This window comes from Myotis myotis, unplaced genomic scaffold, assembly GCF_014108235.1.
Source record: "Myotis myotis isolate mMyoMyo1 unplaced genomic scaffold, mMyoMyo1.p scaffold_m19_p_17, whole genome shotgun sequence".
In the NCBI taxonomy this organism is placed as follows: Eukaryota; Metazoa; Chordata; class Mammalia; order Chiroptera; family Vespertilionidae; genus Myotis; species Myotis myotis.
In genome coordinates this window covers 13,430,310-13,448,705 of record NW_023416321.1, presented here as the reverse complement: position 1 = coordinate 13,448,705, position 18,396 = coordinate 13,430,310, and the positions used below count along the sequence as shown (strand labels likewise).

At 58.0% G+C, this 18,396-nt stretch overlaps 3 protein-coding genes across 16 annotated transcripts in view; 1 reads left to right on the top strand and 2 right to left on the bottom strand.

The window, feature by feature from the left end:
• Positions 1 to 9,041, bottom strand: part of ARHGAP27 (Rho GTPase activating protein 27) — a 29,872-nt gene extending 20,831 nt beyond the window's left edge. For 5 of the 6 annotated variants that reach the window (XR_004972746.1, XM_036339444.1, XM_036339445.1 and 2 more), the window contains exons 1-2: positions 8,911 to 9,041; positions 6,772 to 7,449 (exon numbers count right to left, since the gene is read on the bottom strand). Coding sequence is in view for 5 of the 6 variants with exons in the window: in XM_036339444.1 (XP_036195337.1) it covers positions 6,772 to 7,431 (660 nt within the window). In the remaining variant the exon portion in view is untranslated. Of the gene's footprint in view, positions 1 to 1,902; positions 2,051 to 6,771; positions 7,450 to 8,910 lie in introns of those variants that run through there. The other variant, XM_036339448.1, reaches the window with a different exon arrangement.
• LOC118671356 lies at positions 8,729 to 10,679 on the top strand. 2 transcript variants are annotated; one of them, XM_036339451.1, is made up of 3 exons: positions 8,736 to 9,182; positions 9,371 to 9,589; positions 10,545 to 10,679. In XM_036339451.1, exons 1-3 carry the CDS (start codon positions 8,784 to 8,786, stop codon positions 10,614 to 10,616), a joined length of 690 nt encoding a protein of 229 aa, XP_036195344.1. In that variant the 5' UTR covers positions 8,736 to 8,783; the 3' UTR covers positions 10,617 to 10,679. The 2 variants fall into 2 exon arrangements, with proteins under 2 accessions (XP_036195345.1, XP_036195344.1); XM_036339452.1 differs by lacking the exon at positions 9,371 to 9,589 and having other exon boundaries at positions 8,729 to 9,182.
• Positions 10,680 to 11,914: 1,235 nt separating this feature from the next.
• Positions 11,915 to 18,396, bottom strand: part of PLEKHM1 (pleckstrin homology and RUN domain containing M1) — a 46,674-nt gene continuing 40,192 nt past the window's right edge. For 7 of the 8 annotated variants that reach the window (XM_036339437.1, XM_036339441.1, XM_036339439.1 and 4 more), the window contains 3 exons: positions 15,727 to 15,790; positions 14,835 to 14,992; positions 11,915 to 14,015 (listed from right to left, as the gene is read on the bottom strand). In XM_036339437.1, coding sequence (XP_036195330.1) covers positions 13,907 to 14,015; positions 14,835 to 14,992; positions 15,727 to 15,790 — 331 coding nt within the window. In that variant the 3' untranslated portion in view covers positions 11,915 to 13,906. The remainder of the gene's footprint in view (positions 14,016 to 14,834; positions 14,993 to 15,726; positions 15,791 to 18,396) is intronic. The other variant, XR_004972745.1, reaches the window with a different exon arrangement.

Below are 18,396 nucleotides of genomic sequence, written 5' to 3'. Positions count from 1 at the left end.
TATGAAATCATCAAAATTAATTGGAGAACTAGTGGGAAATTTGCAAAGACCAATTCTTATTGATGAGAAGAAAAAGTCTGCCAGGTCCAGAGGGTTTCACAGAGGAGGCTGGATTCCCCTCTGACATCAGTTTCCTGGCCAGGAGGTAATCCTGGGCTTCCCTCTGTTGGGGGTCAGGGAGGTGGTGGCTCCTCCAACGTGCTCCCCGCCCCAGTACCTAATAGGCACAATCACCACACTAGCTCATAACAATTGGTTTGCTTAGCAATATTTCCTCCTGGACAGTATCAGTTTGCTTGGCAATAGCTCCCCTTGGACAGTAAGCTACCTGAGGACAGGGACTATGCCTTATTTCTCACTGCCTCCCAGTGCACAGTACAGCATGTGCCATTCACTGAATCAAGTGAAAAATTACAGCATCATTATCAGCACACCAGCATGTCTCCATGTCTATAAAACTCCCAACACACAGGAAAGCAGAATGGATGGAAAGAAACCAAAAGCCAACAATCATTAGATTGAAATTTCCCCCAATTAGCCAAATATTTGTAATAGGGTTAAACTATTTTTGTAGGGGGAACAGTAATTTATAAATTCAGACAAAGTGGAGAGTCATCAGGTGTAGAAGAGGAAGGGTGATGCTGAAAGCGCCTGGAGGCAGGCCCCTTCTGGCACCTCTGCTTCCTCTCTTGGGCTCAAGTCCAGCCAGCCCCCAGGCAGACATGGAGGTCTAGACAGACCCCAGCCCCGCTCGCCTGTATGCCTCATGGTGGACCGGCACCACCAGATCCCAGAGCCTGGCCTGGTCAGAAGGGGCCTGCAGGCCTGTGTGCCTAGGCAGCAGCTATGGAAATCCCCTCAGCACCACAATCCTTTCACAATTTGGAAACAGAGTCTCTGAATTGAAGCAAGAACCCCTATGCCCCTGGGGCCCAGCCTTGGTAGAGCCCCATTTCCCTCTCCACCAACCAACATCAACTATCTCCTCGCTCCCCAACACTCTAGTGTGGAACCCTGACTGCATTCTGATCATCAGAAACCCCAGTGATGATGGTGGATTTTCCATGCCCAGGACCTGGCACTCAGGCCTGACATTCAGTCCCGATGTCCCGGCTCCTCCCACTGCTAAACACAGATCCAGCAAGGGCAGAGAAAATCCATCTAGTGAGGCCAGCTGCTGGGGCTCAGGAAGGAAGTGGGAAGACAGGTGATCCAGGGGCTGAAGAGAACGAGAGACTGGGCGTGAAAAGAGGCCCAGGCTGGGGAAGAGAGCCCAGGGGGCACCAGCCACATACAGGGTGTGAGGTTGTTCCTTTCAGCCTGTGAGCTGTGGGTCAGGAATGTGGGAGAAGGAAGGCACAGAGCTACCCAACAACCTGCTCTTCCACAAGCCAGGAAGCAGCATCGGCAGCGGGGATCCTGGGTCAGCCTGGGGCTGCCGGTGAGTCATGGGGGTAAAAGGTCAGGTCAAGTGTGAACAAACCAGTTGGGCCACCCAGGCCAACTGCCCTTGTCAGAGGCTAGGGAGAGTTGTTAAGAGGAGGGAGTACAGACAAGGGGACTCATCGGACCCTCCTCTTGGCTCAGCGCCCTGCTCTTACCAGCCTCCCGCTCCTAAAGGTTGCCTGGCTGGCCCCCGAGGGGAGCCCAAAGGGATCTGTCCAAGGCCAGTTCTTTTGTTTCAATCATAGCTGCCTGGGCTGCCCTTGGAGTTTGCTCTGGGGAGTGGGTGCTAGCCTGGGATCCCGAGAGGAGGGCAGGGCTCCTCGAAGCGGTCGGTCACTGGGTGAGCTTCAGCATGGTGCAGGGGAAGGCCGGTGGGAACGGGAGGCAGGGGAGAGAGTGGGAAGACTGCCCTCCGCCCCAGCGTCCAACTCCATTTGGAGTTGAAGGGTCACTCACAGTTCCTGGCAGAGGAGGGAGAAACCAGGGCCCTGGGGCTTCTTCCAGTCCAGGCCGCCTACTCAGGTGAGGTGCCTCCTGGGCTGTTTGCATAAGAAGCCTAAGAGGCCAGGGCTGTAACTCTTTCCTCCCTGTGGCCAATGCCCAGGCAGCAGGGGCGGGCTCGTCCAGATGGCCAGCCTGGGCGGGGATGGTGACCTCACCCTGAGTCAGGAGGCCCCCTGGCCCAGGGGTGGGCCCCAAGCCACAGAGAAGGAGTCTCAGGTCCCTTCCTCCCCAGCTTCCCTGGGTCCTGGAGCACCTCTTTGGAGGGGCTCAGGGGCGAGGGGGTAGAGTGCTCCAGGTCGCCTCCCCTGTCCTCCATCTCTCCCCACTCAGAAGCAGGTGCTTAGCCCTCTCCCAGTTCCTCTCATTTTCCTACTATGCCCTCAGCTGCAGAAACAAGAGGAGGGTTTAGGTTTGCCTCCTTCCCTGCTGCCCATGTCCATGATGGGCTGGGCATGTACAGGGCACTCCCTCTTTGCCTTCGGCTTGTACTGTCCTTTCTGAGGGGAACAGGGTGGCCAGGCCTGGAGGCCACGCAGCTGAGACTGAGCCTGGTGGCCAGAGTGGGGTTTGGGGTCAGCAGGCCCGGAGCGGACCTGAATGCTGCCCCCTCCTGGCTGTGTGCCTTCCAGCCAGTCACTGAAACTCTCTGAACTTCTATTTGTACTCCGGGCAAATGGAGGTACCTTTAAGGCAGTGGTTCTCAACCTTCCTAATGCCGCGACCCTTTAATACAGTTCCTCATGTTGTGGTGACCCGCAACCATAACATTATTTTCGTTCATAATTGTAATTTTGCTACTGTTATGAATCGTCATGTAAATATCTGATATGCAGGATGTATTTTCATTGTCACAAATTGAACATAATTAAAGCATAGTGATTAATCACAAAAACAATATGTAATTATATATGTGTTTTCCGATGGTCTTAGGCGACCCCTGTGAAAGGGTCGTTCGACTCCCAAAGAGGTCGCGACCCACAGGTTGAGAACCGCTGCTGAGGCCTGCCTGCAGAGCTACTGGGGGGGTGAGCCTTTGAGTGAGAGCCCATGGGACCATGTTTCATCTTTCCAGCTTTGTGTCCCCAGTGGCCAGGGACACCAGCTGTCATCATGTGCTAGCTGAGTGACTGGTGAATGACCAGGCTGTAAAATGCTGTATAGTGTAGACACTCCTCTCATCTGGGGACGGGGGTGGTCCCTGCCTCTCCACACCACCCCTTCCCAGTGGTCCATCGACTGGATGCTGCTTCCCACCCTCTTCGAGGACTCCACACGTCATCTCCATCTTCACATCCTTGCCCCTCCTCCCCCTTTGCGCTGGGCCCTGCCTCACATCCTTTCTCCTGGGGACCCCATCTCATCACCTAGCCCCTCACCATCTGCAGCCTCCCCCTCTCCCAGCTCCTGCCCATTCACTTAGGTTCGAGGAAGCCTCCACCCTCGACCTACACCTGCCTCTGGCCACACGGCGTCTCTCCCTTCCCTGCCAAGCTTCTGAGAGCTGTCTACACGCTCAGTCCGTATCCTCCCCTTCATTCCTCTGACCTCTGGCTTCAGTCATCCCCTTGACCCGTTCCTGATAAGACGGCCACTGACGTCTGGTGGCTACTTCCGATGAATGTTTAATGGCCTTTATCTAACTTCCCCTTTCTTCTGGCCACTTCTCCTCAGCTTAGAGCCAACACTGGCCTGGTTTTCCTCCTTGTTCCTGGTGCTTTCTTCCTCTCAGGCTCTTCTCTCTTCCCTTTGTCTGTCGCCCAGACGTGGTAGCCCCAGGGCTGTCTCAGCACTCCTGTCCCCACGTCCCCACTCTCTCCACACCCATGGCTCCAACATCACATGCTGAGCACCTTCTCCTGGGGCAGCAGACCACCCCAAGCCAACTGCCTCCTCGGCCAAGCCCAGCGGGGCCAGAGTGGTTCAGCCTCATTCCTTTCCTCCTCCCCTCCCCATCACCCCCTCACACTCCCTGCGTGCCAACTGTGCTTTCCCTCACACACCCCTCAGCCCATGGGCTGCTGAGTCCACCTCCCGAGTCTCCTGTCATCATGGAGTGTCCAGGAGACCATGAAGGCCCTCCTCCATTCTCGAAGTCCTGCCACAGGGTCTTTTCTCAAACCCACCCCCTTTTCTCCCGAGAGCCTTCCCAGGGCTGCAGGATAAAGCCCCCATTCCCCGGTGAGAGCCCGGGGGGCCCTGCGGGGCCAGGCACTCCCCACCCCTCACCCAAGCCCCCATTCCTGAGCCCAGCTGCACAGGGTGGGGTGGGGCTGCAAGGCCCCAACGGTGCCACATGTCACACCTCCACCTCTGCCCGGCACCTGAGAGTGGCTGGATCACAGACACCCTGTGCCAGGCTGGGCTGGGCCTCTGTGCCCTCCTGACATCCTCCTGCCCCCGACGCTGGGCCCCGATGCTGGCCCCGGGCTGGGCCTCGGTCACCTTTGGATCTGAAGGCTCACGCTGTTTGGCAGGTCGGGTCCATGCATGCTTAGCGAGTGAGTAAACGGAGGGAAGGGCAGCACCTGCTTCTCCGGACTCTTCCCAGAAGAAAACAGGCCGGCTCACCTTTCAGGAAATTCCTTCTCTAAATGCTGCCTCGCACAGCTAAGAGTGGAGTGGCATTTCCTTTCTGGGGAGAACCGAGGCCCCACCCCTGGAGTGGGTGGGGAATGGGGTGTCGGGGAGACCCACAGCCGACACTGGAGGAAAGCAGGGTCACAGAGAGCGTGGTTTACACCCATCACACAGGAGGAAACAGAACCAGAGATGCTCAGCCACCTCCTGAGCTCACGCAGTGGATTAGGGCCAGCAGTGGGACCGGGCAGTCTCTTCCAATCACCAGGTCTCTGGCAGGTGCCCAGCTCCTCCCCAGGAGGCACCACCACTCTCTCCAATGTACCACTGCCACTGCAGGGAGCCTGGGGGCGGAGGGGCAAAGGTGCCACTCCGCAGTGACTGTGGATGCCGGGGAATTTCTCAGGAGGAACCCGAATATAGGGTCTTCCCCCCCACCCCAACCCTCACCTTCCGCCCTGGTCCAGAGCTCTGGGGTGGTGTCCCTGGGCAGACCTGAGCGCCTGGGCTCATGGGAAAAGTGACTCCTCGTCCCTAGTCCATACCCTGCACACACTCTGGGCCAGGCTCTGTGCGGGGCGCGGGGGTGCAGAGGGCAAGGCAGTCCTCCACCTCAGGGGCACCCCTCAGAGGGACAGACAGACACCCCACTATCACCAGGACGGAGAGTGCTGAGGCTCAGGAGTGCGCCGCTAGGAGTCTGCCCAGGAAACGGAGGGGCGCCGGGAGAAGAAGCGCTGGCATCCAGCCGTCTATCCCAAAGAAACCGTCTGGCAGGCAGGCCGGGCGCCGGGCACAGGATCCCTCCGCTCCCCACCTTACCCCCCTGCCTCCCCCAGCGGGCAGGGTCCATTCCCCACCCGCTGGATGCTGTTCTGCACGCTGGCCACAAGGGGGCGGGCTGCCCCCTGCAGAAACCGGAGCGTGGGCGGCGCAGAGCAGAGGAAAGGATACCAAGTGGGACCACAGCCAGTCTTCGGTGGACTGCCTGCTACGGGCCCCGCGGGCCCAAGCTCACCTGGTTGAAAGCTGTCAACAACCTGAATCCTTAGGTATTGTTGTACATTTACACACGGGAACACTGGGGCTGGAGGGTGACTCAGGGGCCGGTGACTCAGCAGAACCAAATTCGGGTCTCTGTAGTCTCAAATCCCGAGCTCTTTGCGCTATAACCACATGGGGTGGAAGAAGTACCCAGGAGCTTGCTTATGCGGACGGTGCCTCCTTCCTCTGGGCATCCCAGACTCGGTCCTGGGACTTGGCAGGGATCAATGTTTATTGAAATGACATCGACTACAAAGAAACTACAGCCTCCTAAATTTCAAGGGTCATGCAGCCATTCCCCACCCCCACCCCCCACCCGCCCCTCTTTGGGCTAAAGGACAAACTGAGACCCCCAGAGGAAGCGAATTGACCATCATTACACAGCTGGTGACAGATGTCTGTGCATCCCCCTCCATTCCCCTTCCTGAAAAGTTCCTAAGTTCAAGAAGTCATGCCGTGGGCAGATTTCTGAGGATGTAAGAGTTTTTAAAACGTGCTCTGTTTTCGATTTCCCAAATTAACATAACTAGAATCTGAAGCGAAAAAGAAAGAAAAAGCCACTATGACTGGACTTCTTTCTGAAACAAACCCATCAAGCTGCTTCTTCTTTTTTTTTTTAAAGAGGGAACTGAAATGCTGGAAGCAGCCAAAAAGGGAAGCAGCCTCCTGACTGTCATATCCATTATCTCGTCTGACACCCCCCACCCCCACCCCAAGCTCCTGTGAGAAAGAGCCGGCGCAGGTCCACAACCCCCTATTTCATGCCCGATGCGCTTCTGAGTGGTTCGATTTCAGAATGATGATGCGGCGCACACACCTGATGCCATGGGTGGTGCAACGCTCCCCGCGAGGCCTGGGCCAGCACCCTGTAATCAAGTTCATTCATCGGTAGCACAACCTGAATATTCACATTAAATGTGATGAATAAAGACCACCAACGGCCTCACATGGGTTCAAGACAAATTTTGCCATAAATTTTTTGTACGAAAAACCTTTGGGTTCCAGGAAGCTCTGGCATTTTGGCAGATAAGAGATGTGTGCCAGTGCCCCTTGTTTCATGGCAGAGGAAAGCGAGGCTCGGTGAGGGAGCTCGTCCAAAGCCGGCGAACACCGCTGCTCCCTGCGGAGCGCGACGCTAAGTCAAGTGAGTCTCCTCGGCGGGTGCAGCCCCCCGTCCCGCCTCCGCTCCCCGCAACATACCTGCTCCGGGCGCTCCTCCCGCGGCGGTCCGCGCACGTCCTCGATGGTCTCGTACGTGTTCTCGGAGTCGCTGCGCGCCAGGGGCCGCGGGCACACCCAGGAGCCCGCCACGCTGCAGGCCTTGAAGCTGCCCGCGCTCCCGAGGAGGACCGCAGGCGGCGCGGCGGTGCGCGCCAGGTCGTCCAGGGACTGTGCAGGCCTCACCCGCGCCGCGGGCCGCGCGTACAGGCAGGCGGGCTGGCCCGGGGTCAGGCTGCTGCGATGAGCCCGGGCGCCGCGCAGCGCGGGGCCGCATAGAGAGCCCACCCGGCCGCGGGGCTCGGCGGGCACGCCATCGGGGCCCGCGGGCACCGGTGCGCGCACGAAGCGGTAGTCGTAGGTAAGCGGTTCCGGGACTGCGGGGCCGCGCTGGGGCGAAGGCGGCGGCTGCGGGGCGGCGGCCGGGTCCCCGATGGCTGGCAGCTCGCGCACATACTGCGCGGGCAGGTAGAAGGGGCGTCCGTCCGGCTCGCTCCGCACGTGCCACCAGTGCTCGGTGCTGCGTCGCAGCAGCCGATAGCGCTCGTTGGGCTGGATGGCGACTTGGCAGCCGTCCTTGCCAGTGTACTGGAAAGGGTGCTCCACCAGCACATACACATCCCCCTCGACGTCCGCCGCCATCGTGGCCGCGGCCTTTCCCTGTGGACAGCAAGGAGGAGGGGCGCGGAGGTCAGAGCCACGGAGACGCGAGGCAACCGCACTAGTGCTACGCTCCTCGTGTGCATTCTGGCCTCAGTTTTCCTATCTCTAAAATGGGAGACTTGTATAACATAATCTCTTAAATTCTCATTCCTACACCCAGGGATGGGATTACGGCAACCCTTTCATCCAATCCCTTGGTGGAGGATTGTGGGTAATACTGGTTCAACTTTACAGCCAGGAAAGTCTTGGTTCAAAGAGACAGGGCAAAACAAACAAACAGCACACACACACACACACACACACACACACACACACACGGGGGGGGGCGATTTTCAACCTTTTGCATCTCATAACACACATAAACTAATAACTAAACTTCTGTGGCACACCAAAATCTGGAAAAAGTGTAATTTTGATTTATTCACAACCGACGGCTATTGTGTTGGCTGTTGTCATTTTTTTTATTTGACAATCCAAGGGAGAAGAGGTGGGTGCCTTTGACTAGTCAGATGTTGCATCTTTAAAAAATTCTTCTGGCACCTCAGTGTGCTGCAGCACACGGGTTGAAAATTGCTGACAGAGGGTGGTTGCCCGAGATCAAGTCGACACCACAATTTGCCTAACAGTTGAGTGGGCCTCAGTTTCCCCTTCTGTGAAGTGGGAAGAACAACCCATTCCCTACTTCCCGTCCCACCCGACCGCCTCCAGCGCTGAAAGAATGCGAGCCCACAGCGCCCGTTCCTGGCCCCGGGCCGCGCAACCACGGGGTGTCCCTGCTTCACTTAGTTCAGGAGCCCTGGCACCAGGGGCCGGACTCCCGAGGCCGGGAAACCGGTTCTCTCGGTTTTTCTTTTCTTCCCCAGCGGCTTTGCCGCAGATGTGAGCCCGGAGCCTGGCCCGCCCAAACCGGCCCTCGCCGCCTCTGCTCTCCGGCTCCCCCTCCCGCCCCGAGAAGGGGTGGGCCCTGGCGCCGCTCTACCTGCCCCGGGATCTCTACGTCGCCGCCTGACAGTGGCCGCGAGAGAATGCGCCTTGTCTCCGGGGGTCCCGGAGCGAGCGCACAGCCCCAGCCTCTCCGTGCCGCTCGGCCTGGCTTCGGAGCCTAACCCCGCGTCTGCCTGCGTCCCTCCATCACAGCCCGAGTCGGCGGCCTCCTTCGGAGGTGGCTGCTTCCTCCCAGCCTTTACACTGACCACACCTCCTGCCCCAAAAGGTGGCCGGGGACCCGCCGTGGGAGCTCGGCTGCTAGCGGAGGCGGAGGGGCCGGGGACAGGGTCCCGCGGAGGGAGGGGCGCGTAACGCTCCTTCTTGACCTTGTCAAGCTTTCCTCGATGGGGAAACTGAGTCACTCTACTCTGGGCCTGGGAGGCGGGATCCGCGCGCTGCCGGGAGCTAAGCCGACAGCCCCCGGGGGGACGCCCTTCTCCCCACCTTCCCCGGCCTTCGCGGCGCACTCACGTTGGCAGGGCGGGTCCTCGGGAGCCCATGGGCTGGATGGGCTGCGCCTGCGATGGGTGCAGGTTAGGCGCCTGCCATCTCGTCGGGCCGGGACTCAAGGGCTAGGCTGGAGAGATTTCTGGAAGCAGGAGCTGGCAAGGGGGACAGAAAGGGAGAGGGACGCTCTGGCGGGCTGTCCCCAACCCCCAAAGCAGCTTTGGGAGGGGGCGAGGGGGAGCCTGACGGCCCGCGAAGACATTGGAAGCTGGTCCCGGGGCAGGAGAAACCATGAGGTAGGGACAGGGGGTGGGGTGGGGTGGGGGCTGTGGGCGTCCCTGTTCGGAACCCCGCTGCGAGTGACGGGGGGGGGGGGGCGCTGGCGGGTCGCAAGCAGAGCCTCTGGAAGGTAGAGTCCCGCCCCTGCCCCCCCCCCCCGCCCCCCATGCCCGGGATCTGCTGACCACGGGCCTCTGCGTCCCAGGGTCTGCTGGACCCTGGCTTGTTGTTTGCCCGGGCACTCTCAACCCGAGCCAGGCCACTTGCACTCGAATCGCCAGCTACGAGCCTTTGCAGCCGGGTCGCGGGCACTGCGCGCTCTGGCCCCGCCCTTCCCGACCCTTTCCCGGGCGGCTCGGCTGGGCCCGGAACACTCGGAGCCGGTGTGCACAGGGCCGCCCACCGGAGCGCAGGTCCTGGGATGGTGAGGATGGCACCCGGGCCTCGGCTCCTTGCCCTTGGGGGAGCGAAGAGGAAGGGAGGAATGCGGGGAGCGGGGAGCGGGGAGGATCCCTGGAGCAAGAGGACGGACCGGTCGCCAGGAGGTGCCCTGGGACGGGAATCACAGCGGCGCCAACGCCCCGGTCGGCGCTGGGGCCCTGGACCTGGGCCCCTCCTATCCCCGGACGGAGGGCGCCCTTCTCCCCACCCCCCACCCCTCGTCCTCCGCTGGGAGGGGACCGTCCCGCGCGGCATCCTCCCGGGCCCCTTGCAGCTCCAGTCCCTACGCGATTGGAAGAGGAGCCGGCGCGCGGCGCTCCCGGGCGAGGACCCGCACCTGCGGCACCCGACCCCCCACCCCTCACCCCCCACCCGCGGCTCAGCACCCCCGCCCAGTCTGGCCCGGCCTTAGCACCTCGGGGTGTCCACTCGCTAGCCTGGCCTCCGCTTGTCCCGGCAGAGAGCGCGTGGGCTCGGCGTCCGGCGCTCGCTCTCCTCCACCGCCCAGCTCCCGCGCTGCCGGGTTTCCTGTTCAACAATATAGCGAGGGAGGCACCAGCCGAGCGCACCAGGCAGAACTTCCTCCCGGGCTGGGGCAGGGCTGCGGCGGCGAGAGACAATCCCCGGTGTCCTGGCTTCCTGTCCCCTCTGGGCGAGCCAGCGCCTTGGGAACAGAGGCGCCACCCCTCCCCCGGCGCTTCCCGGGACCCGGGGCCACACCTGGCTGCTCCCGGGAGGTGGAGGCAGCAGGACCAGGACAGGAGGACGAGGGGGTCGGGTCTCCTCACCTACTTCTGGCTGAATTTCCCTCCCAACGACTTGGTTCTCATCTTCTCCTGAATCCTGGTTGGGGAGGAGGGCGCCCCTCCGATGTCTCCAGGGTAAGATCAGAGCAACTTCCTGGGGCCGGACTCATCCTCCTCACCTTATCTCTGCAGCTGCTTCCGGTGAGCTGGGGACAGAACACCTACTTCACAGGATTGTTGAGAAGATTAAATGAGATGCACTAAGGACGATGTTATGATCACATTATCATTATAAAACACACAGCATATTAGCTGTGATTCATGCTACTTTTAGAAAGATACATTTTTATTGATTTCAGAGAGGAAGGGAGAGGGAGAGACAGAAACATCAAGGATGAGAGAGAATCATGATCAGCTGACTCCTGCGGGCCCCCTACTGGGGATTGAGCCTGCAACACAGGCATGTGCCCTGACTGGGAATAGAACCGTGACCTATGTCCATGCTCAACCACTGAGCCACGCTGGCCAGGCCTAACACTACTTTTATAACGAGAGGAGCCTCTTTGGGTTTGGAATGAGGTCTCCAAGTCTCCCATCCTCCTCTAGATGGTGGTGGTGGGTGTGGGGGGCAAGAGTCCTCAGAGGCACTTTGCAGAGGACAAAGGTGCTGAGTCCAAAGGCAGGGCAGGTCACTTGCCCCTGGTCCTCTTGCCCCAGGTGGGCCTGCCCCCCCCCCCCCCCAGCCCTCAAACCAGGTTCTTCCTGTCTCCCTGGAGCCCACCCCCACCTACTGCCCCTGGGGGGAGGTGAGCTTGCAGAAGCTGGGCTCATGGGATGGGCAGTAGGTGCTCCCTCATGGGCTGAAAGGACAGGAAACTGCAGACCTAAATGTCATCTTTTCCAGTCCCATTTCCTTGCAACCTGATTTCCCTGCAAATTAGCGTTTCCTTCTTCTGTCCGTACAGTGGGCAGTGGTGGGCTTCCCCCTGCAGGGGCCCCCTGGACCTTCCGAGAAAGGTCTACAGACAAATAAAAGCCCATGTGAGCCCTCAAACCATGAGGGCAGAATCAGGGCCCTGCCCAGCCTGTCCTTCCTAGCCCCTTCGCTCAATCCAGTGGGAAATGTAGGCCTGAGATTTCACACATTCCAGGGTCAGGGGTCTGTGCTTTGGCATGGAAGGCACAGGAAAGAAGCCATGGTGGTGGGATTTCAGGCATCGGCTTCAGTTGTTGCATAGGAATAAACCTCCCTGAAATCCAACCCCATGGGGGCCCTGCCTCCTCAGACTCCAAGGGTGGGGTACATACTGAACCTGTGACTGCCCTCTCCTCCATGCCCACTGCTGGCACACAAGTCTCCTGCTTGCAAATGTTTACCACTCCCCCATCCTCTCCTCTCCGGTGCCTAGGGACTAACAGGAGAGTGGAGGCCCAATCAGACTGGCAATGGATGGCCCAGGGTTTCCCCCAATCAGCCACAGCGTGAGGATTCAGAAGCCAGACCAGAGATTAGAAAGATCAGGTCTTTACTGCAAAATCATTCAAACAACACACAGCAGCAGTTCCTTCAGTACATCGCCAAGCACCAGGGCCCCGTACTGCAAAGTTTATTGCATCCAGTGACACTTTAAAAATAGTGTGGCCACCACTGGGGTTCACATCAGCTTTCAGTCGGAGGTGAGGAGGTGCAACTCAGCTCATCTGAAAGCATCAGCAGCTTTTGGGGATGGGGGAGCGTCAGATTTAATGCTTCTAATCTCTGGGAGCACGGGGGTGAAGCGGACTGAAATAGGCGCCTCCAAGGTCTCACTCCTGCCCCCTTCTAGGGCACCTCGTGGAATACAGAACATACAGGCCCAGCCAGGGCCACACTGCGCACCCAGGCTGGGCTCCTGCCCACTCAGGGATCTGGGGCAGTCGGTGCTCTGACCAGGCTGTGCTGGCATAAATGCTCTGAGGGGTGGGATGAGGATAAGGATCCATTTCTGCTTCTGGAGGCTTTGGTGTGCTGGGCACAGGTGTGCACCATCTTACAAGAAGGGACAGAGAGGCTGTGTGGCAGCCCCTCCCCCACCTGCCTAGCACCTCCTCTGTTCTATTGCACAATTTATCCAGCTCCACAGGGCTAGACAGGTGACTCAGCAGCCAAATCACCCCAAGGGAGAAGTGGCAGTAAGCTCATCTCCTGGCAGGACAGGTGGGCCTTCACATGAGGCCCCCAATCTCAAGCTGAGTGCAGAGATGACCAGAGGGCCCCAGGGTGGAGGGGGGCTTGCTGGATTCAGGAGAGGAGGGAGGGATGCAGCAGATTCCCCCAAGCCCCAAGGGTCTAAATATCATTTGAAAACAATTCCAACACTCCTTCAAATGGCAATGGTGTTTCAATGACATTTCCCAGTCTCCAGCGGCGCCCTTCCCGGGCCAGTCTGGCAAAGCTGTGTGAATGCATGGCTTTGTGAACGGAGGCGAAGCCCTTCCGTGGCCCTTCCCCCGCTGGCCCCCGCACATCTCAGCAGCGGGGCTGGCACGCTTCGTGAAGGACGGGTCACTGTTCCACAGTGTGTGCCAAGGCTGGCCCCCGGCCTGGGCTCACTGCCCTCTCTGTGAGCCCAGACTACCTCTGTCCCAGCAGGGGTCAGGCAGGCAGGGGTGGGACCCCTGAGAGTGTCCCAGTGTAGGGTAGGAGTGGGGAGGGCACGGGGCTGAGGGGTGGGCCGGTCCCTGGCCCAAGGAAGATGCAAAGTGCTGACAGTGCTGGGTTGAAGTCATTACCCTTCTCGTGCAGGGACCAGAATCCTGGCTACAGAAGAGACAAGGGGCTCTGACACAGAGAAAGATGGGCTTTTCAGGTGGGGGGCATGGGACAGGGAGGAGAGAGGGAGAGGAAGAAGGTGGCATCAGGACCGACCCGCCTGGTCCCATGGGCTGTTTGGCACATTGCACTTGAGCTGTTGGCAGCAAGTGTCTGGGGAGGGTGAAGGAGAGGCAGCTGACGGGCTCTGGCACAGGGATGCCCAGCCGCCCGCCTGTCTGCAGACCAGGCCTGGGCAATACCTGCACATTCGCTCATGGTGAGAATGCCTGGATTTCTTGGGTGATTTGTATAGGGTTAAGAATAAAAAAATATTTTCTATTGAAATAGGAAGGGGGAAAACCCACCTTAAAAAACTAGACCTTTTAATCAGGCATGTGGATTTGTAAATGCGCCCCAAGTCTTATTTCCACAGTGTGTGAACAGCCCTGATGGGGGTGTCATGTCAGTGAGATGAGCTGGAGCCTGATTAGTGCAAAGTCCCCCCACCCCCAGCACCCCGGACAGGGGGCGTCTGCTGGTGCCCCACCTCCTGGAGCAGATGGGGGGGAGGGGGGAGGGACGACGGGCCATCAGTCATTAAGCCCTCTGGTAGGCTCATGCTCTAGTCACATCTGAGTCTTCCTGACAAGGGAGACAGCTGTGACACCTTGAGAGAGTGGCCGGGGCTGATGGCAAACCCAGCTGCATGGCTGAGCGGAACCCTCACCCCGAGGCCTTTGAGGGGGGTCAGGAGACTGGGTTAGGTGAGAGAGTTCTGTTCGTGGTACTTGCGCCGGCGGGCACAGCGGGGGCAGCCCTTCACCACGGCCTGGCAGCTCTGGTGGAAGACGGTCTTGCATTCGCCACACCTGGGAGAAAGAGGCAAGGGCTACTTGTGCAAATGGGCGGAGGCCTCCCCTGGGGCCTGAGGCTGGCCAGTGTTCCTGACCAGAGCCCACAGTCGGGCTGTGTTCCACCCACAACCCCCGGCCCACAGGCACCACTTCTCCATCCAGGGAGAAGAGATTCTTGCAGCGATGCGTACCCAAGGTCATGTGATGCCTGCTGACCCTCTATTTCATTTTTTATAAATGCTGCTGAGACTCACTAATGACTGCTTGCCTGTGGTTAAGATACTCTGCAGTTGGAAACACTCAGCCCAGGTCTGTTCAGGGGCTGAGTCTGGGCCAGGGAACACCTACTGAAAATGAATGAATGCTCCCACCAGCTCAGATTTCCACTCCCACATGGGTTGGAAGAAAGGTTTGGTGGGTGAATTTGTCCATTTAGAGGCTTCTGATAATGAGCGAGTGATAACTGGGAATAAGAATGACCATGACAGGGGCAGAAGGTCACCCACCAGTTGCCCATTTTGTGCTGGGCCTTGTCCAACACTCCAGGGCAATAACTCATTCAGTCCCTCCTCAACCCATTCATAGATGACAAAACTGAGACCCCGGAAGAGAGCCAATAGCATTCTCTGAGGGCTTGTGCTGTCCCCTGAGCAGGACTGGGGCTGACCATGACTGCCCAGGGCATCCGCTGCTCTACACAACCTCACTAGCCCGAGGCACTAGCGCAGAGGGGATGTTAAGTGTGTTCCCACCCAAGGACCCAGGTCTGCCACGCCACCCTGAAATGCTGGGGGAAGGGGAGGGGTGGGGCATCTGGCTGGGTGTCCTGCATACCTGACGGTGGTGTCAAACTCGAAGGGGAAGATGATGTCATGGTGGTGGCAGATCTGGCAGATGAAGCCACGCTGGGTGCACAGGTCACAGTGGTAGACATGCTGGGAGGCAAACTCGATCAGGGTCTTGAGGAATCCTTCATACACTCCCTCCGAGATCTGTAGGGGCAGATGCAGGCCGCCAGGCATTTTAGGGAGCTGTGCTGAGGCCAAGGCCGTCTGCAAAACGTGGCCTATTGGTGGCACCCTGCCTGAAGAACGGCTCCCCGGCTGGTGTGGCTCTGTGGCTGAGCATAAACCCATGCACCAAGAGGTCCCTGGTTCGATTCCCCGGTCGGGGTACATGCCCGGGTTTCAGGCTGGATCCCCAGTAGAGGGTGTGCGGGAGGCAGCCAATTGATGTTTCTCTCTCATCGATCTTCTTATCTCTCCCTCAAAAAAAAAAAAAAAAAAATCAATAAAAACATATTAAAAAAACCCCAACAACTCCTATTCCAATAGAAGTGTCTTTCCATTTGGGTATGAAATCCTTGCCAAATCAGGCCCAGCAGTACAGGCATCAGCCTTTGTGCAGGTGGGGATCACGGGATTGACAGACGAGGCCCAAATCCACTGTTCCTTTCCTTGAGCAAAAGAATGTCTCAAACTCTCACCTCACCCCTGTGATCCTGGGCTTTGCTGTAGTGCCTGCTTATTCCCGGGGCGCTGCAGGCTCACTCACTGCCCCAGGAAGCAAGGGACGGGGGGGAACACCAGTCCAAGGTCCTGAAAAGCTGCAGACCTCTGTTTTGTCTCAGTGAACTCAGCAACACCACCCGCACCTCCCTTTCTGATTTTTTCCAGGAATGGGGTCCCTCTGGAGAGGTCTGGAGGTTGGGGGGCAACTTTCTCACCTGCTGGAGGTCAGCGACACTGTACTTGTGGGGAGACTCCAAGAGATAATTCCTGTGGGTGAGCCTTCAAAGAAAACACAAGAGGTCCCTTAGAAGGGTTTCCAAGCCCCAGCCAACCTGTGTTTGTTTTCATCCCCTGAGCGGGGCTAAGCAGGCAGCGCCACCTCCCACCTGGGCGGGGTGCTGACGAGCACAGCCAGCCAGACAGACCGGAACCTGGCCTTCCAGTGACTGACTAACATAGGGACCTCGGACAGGTTACTCAACTTCCCAGAGCCTCACGTTTCCTCACCTGAGAAATGGAGCTGTTTTGAGGATTAAATAATTTATTTAAAACTTTTGGCACAGTGCCTTGCACATCGTAAACAATGAATAATTACCTAACTCTAGTTGCTAAACTTGTATTGCACAACTGAAATTCACTGAGAGCAGAACTTAAATGTTCTTACCAAAAAAATTTCTGAATAAATAAATAAGTAAATAATGTGGTGAGTGTGTTAATTAACCAGATGGGAGGAATTCTCTCCCAATGTGTACATATAGCTAATCAACACGCTGTACACTTTAGATATCTTACAATTTTATTTGTCAACTATACCTCAATAAGGCTAAAAATGCTTTTTTAACTTAAAGGTATAAAAAATAAAGTAAATGTCTATAAAAATAATAATGAGGAAGAGGATGATGAAAGCTAACAGTTGGTACCAGGAACTGGGCTGAAAGCTTATATATAAATATAAACTTATTACTCCTCACAATAATCCTTTGAGGCCAGCGCTACTGTAACGCTCACTTTGAGGAGGAGAGAAAATGGAGGAACAGAGGTTCAATAACTTGCTGTGGCCGACAGCTAGGAAGCTGCAGAGCTGGAGTTTGAGTGTAAGCGCTTGGCTCTGGAGCCTGTTCTCATCCGCCCTGTGGATGCCTATAGGTGTCAGCTGTTGTCTTTATTGCCCCCGTCACATATCAGGGACAGTGCTGGGGACAGAAATGCACAGGGCCTGGCTTCTGCCCTCCCGCAGCCCTGGTCTGGCTGAGGGACAGACATTCAAGCATCTGGTTTCGGTGCCCTGTGAGGACCTGAGACCTGTTCTCAGCCCCACGGCAGATCCCCTTTCAGAAGTGGGTGGGGAGGCGGGGAGACAGAGGATGAGCTCCACCACCAGCCGGGCTCTCGTTTCTACCCCACTGATGGCAGAGGTCCCAGGGTTACATCCTGAGGGACAGAGAGGAAACACCTGCAGACGCTCCCCGGGTACAAAGCCCGCCTGGCCTTGCAGTGTGAGTGTGCACGGTGCTGGGGTCTGGGGAGAATGCTCCAATTCCGAGGAAGCCTGCAAACCTGCCCCAGGATGCTCTGAACATCCGGGCCGGATGGGGCCAGACCCTGGGGTGTCTGGAGTGGGGGCTTGGCCATGGCTCACTCCACAGCCTCAATTATGGTCCAGGGGGGAAGCCAATCCAGGGTGGAGATGGCAAGTCCCCCCCAAACAGCCAGGCAGGCTACATGGTGGGTGATCTGTGGGGTGAGGACGCTGCCGACTGGATGCTCAGTTCTTTCTTTCTTTTAAAACACACACACACACACACACACACACACACACACATTATTGATTTCAGAGAGGAAGGGAGAGATAGAAACATCAATGATGAGAGAGAATCATTGATCGGCTGCCTCCTGCATGCCCCACACTGGGGATCGAGTGTGTAACCCGGGCATGTGCCCTTGATGGGAATCAAACCCGGGACCCTTCAGTCCGCAGGCCGAAGCTCCATCCACTGAGCCAGACCAGCCAGGGCTAGACGCTCAGTATTGTGTGCTGGTCTCCCTAGGAAAATCCCAGCTTTCTGGGAACAGGAAGCCGCCATTTATCATCAGGAAAACGCAGGGGGCGGGGGTGGGGGTGGTGCTCAGGCTGTTCCTGAGTGGCAGGAAGGGTGGGGCTGATTTGGATGGACAGTCACGTCTATCATCTGCCCTCTGCTCAGTCATGGAAGCCCTGGGGGCCACCAGGTCCAGAGCCTTCCCTGTGAGCCACTGCACCTGGGCCCGTCACACTCAGAGGCCTTACAACTGCAGAGGGAGGTGAAGTCGAGGGGGCCCGGGGGAGCTCCCCTTTTCTGGTGGCAGCCCCCTGGCTAGGTCCTTGGAGAGAAAGGGGATCCCACATCCGAGACCTGCCTATTCCTTCTCAGCCCTTCTCGTGCTCTCACCCTCCACCTGGATGACTCAGTCCAAGCCACCTTTCCTCTCGGCGAGCTACTACCGCTGCTGCCAAACTCGGTCTTTTCAAACTCCTGATCAGAATGCGACAGTCCTGCTCAAACCCTCCAGTGGCTCCCACTGCTGGCAGAATAAAACACAGGTGCCGTTGGTGTGGCACACAGGACCTTCCAGGTCTGGCCCTGCACCCACAATCCAGCTGCACTAAGCCCCCTGTGGGTCCTGGTGAGCCACACTCCCACCCCCTCCATGCCACACGTCCCCTTAGCCAGGAAAGCCGGGCCTTCCCTTCCCCTTAGTTTTTCTAAGCCCATCTCCCTATACATGGGGTGCCATGTGCTGCGGTAACCCTGTTTTCCTGTGTGTAAGGCAGAGTGAGGTCTGGAAGCTCAAATAATACCCACAGGTGAGACTGCAGGGGGTCCCAACTTTCTGTCTGATTCTCA

Excerpts from the sequence above, each read along its gene's own strand:
- LOC118671356 (XM_036339451.1), top strand. The coding sequence starts at position 8,784 with ATGGGGAAACTGAGTCACTCTACTCTGGGCCTGGGAGGCGGGATCCGC. Across the intron at positions 9,183-9,370 it reads GGGGCAGGAGAAACCATGAG|GGTCTGCTGGACCCTGGCTT; the intron begins GTAGGGACAGGG and ends TCTGCGTCCCAG. Across the intron at positions 9,590-10,544 it reads GGAGCGCAGGTCCTGGGATG|CTGCTTCCGGTGAGCTGGGG; the intron begins GTGAGGATGGCA and ends TTATCTCTGCAG.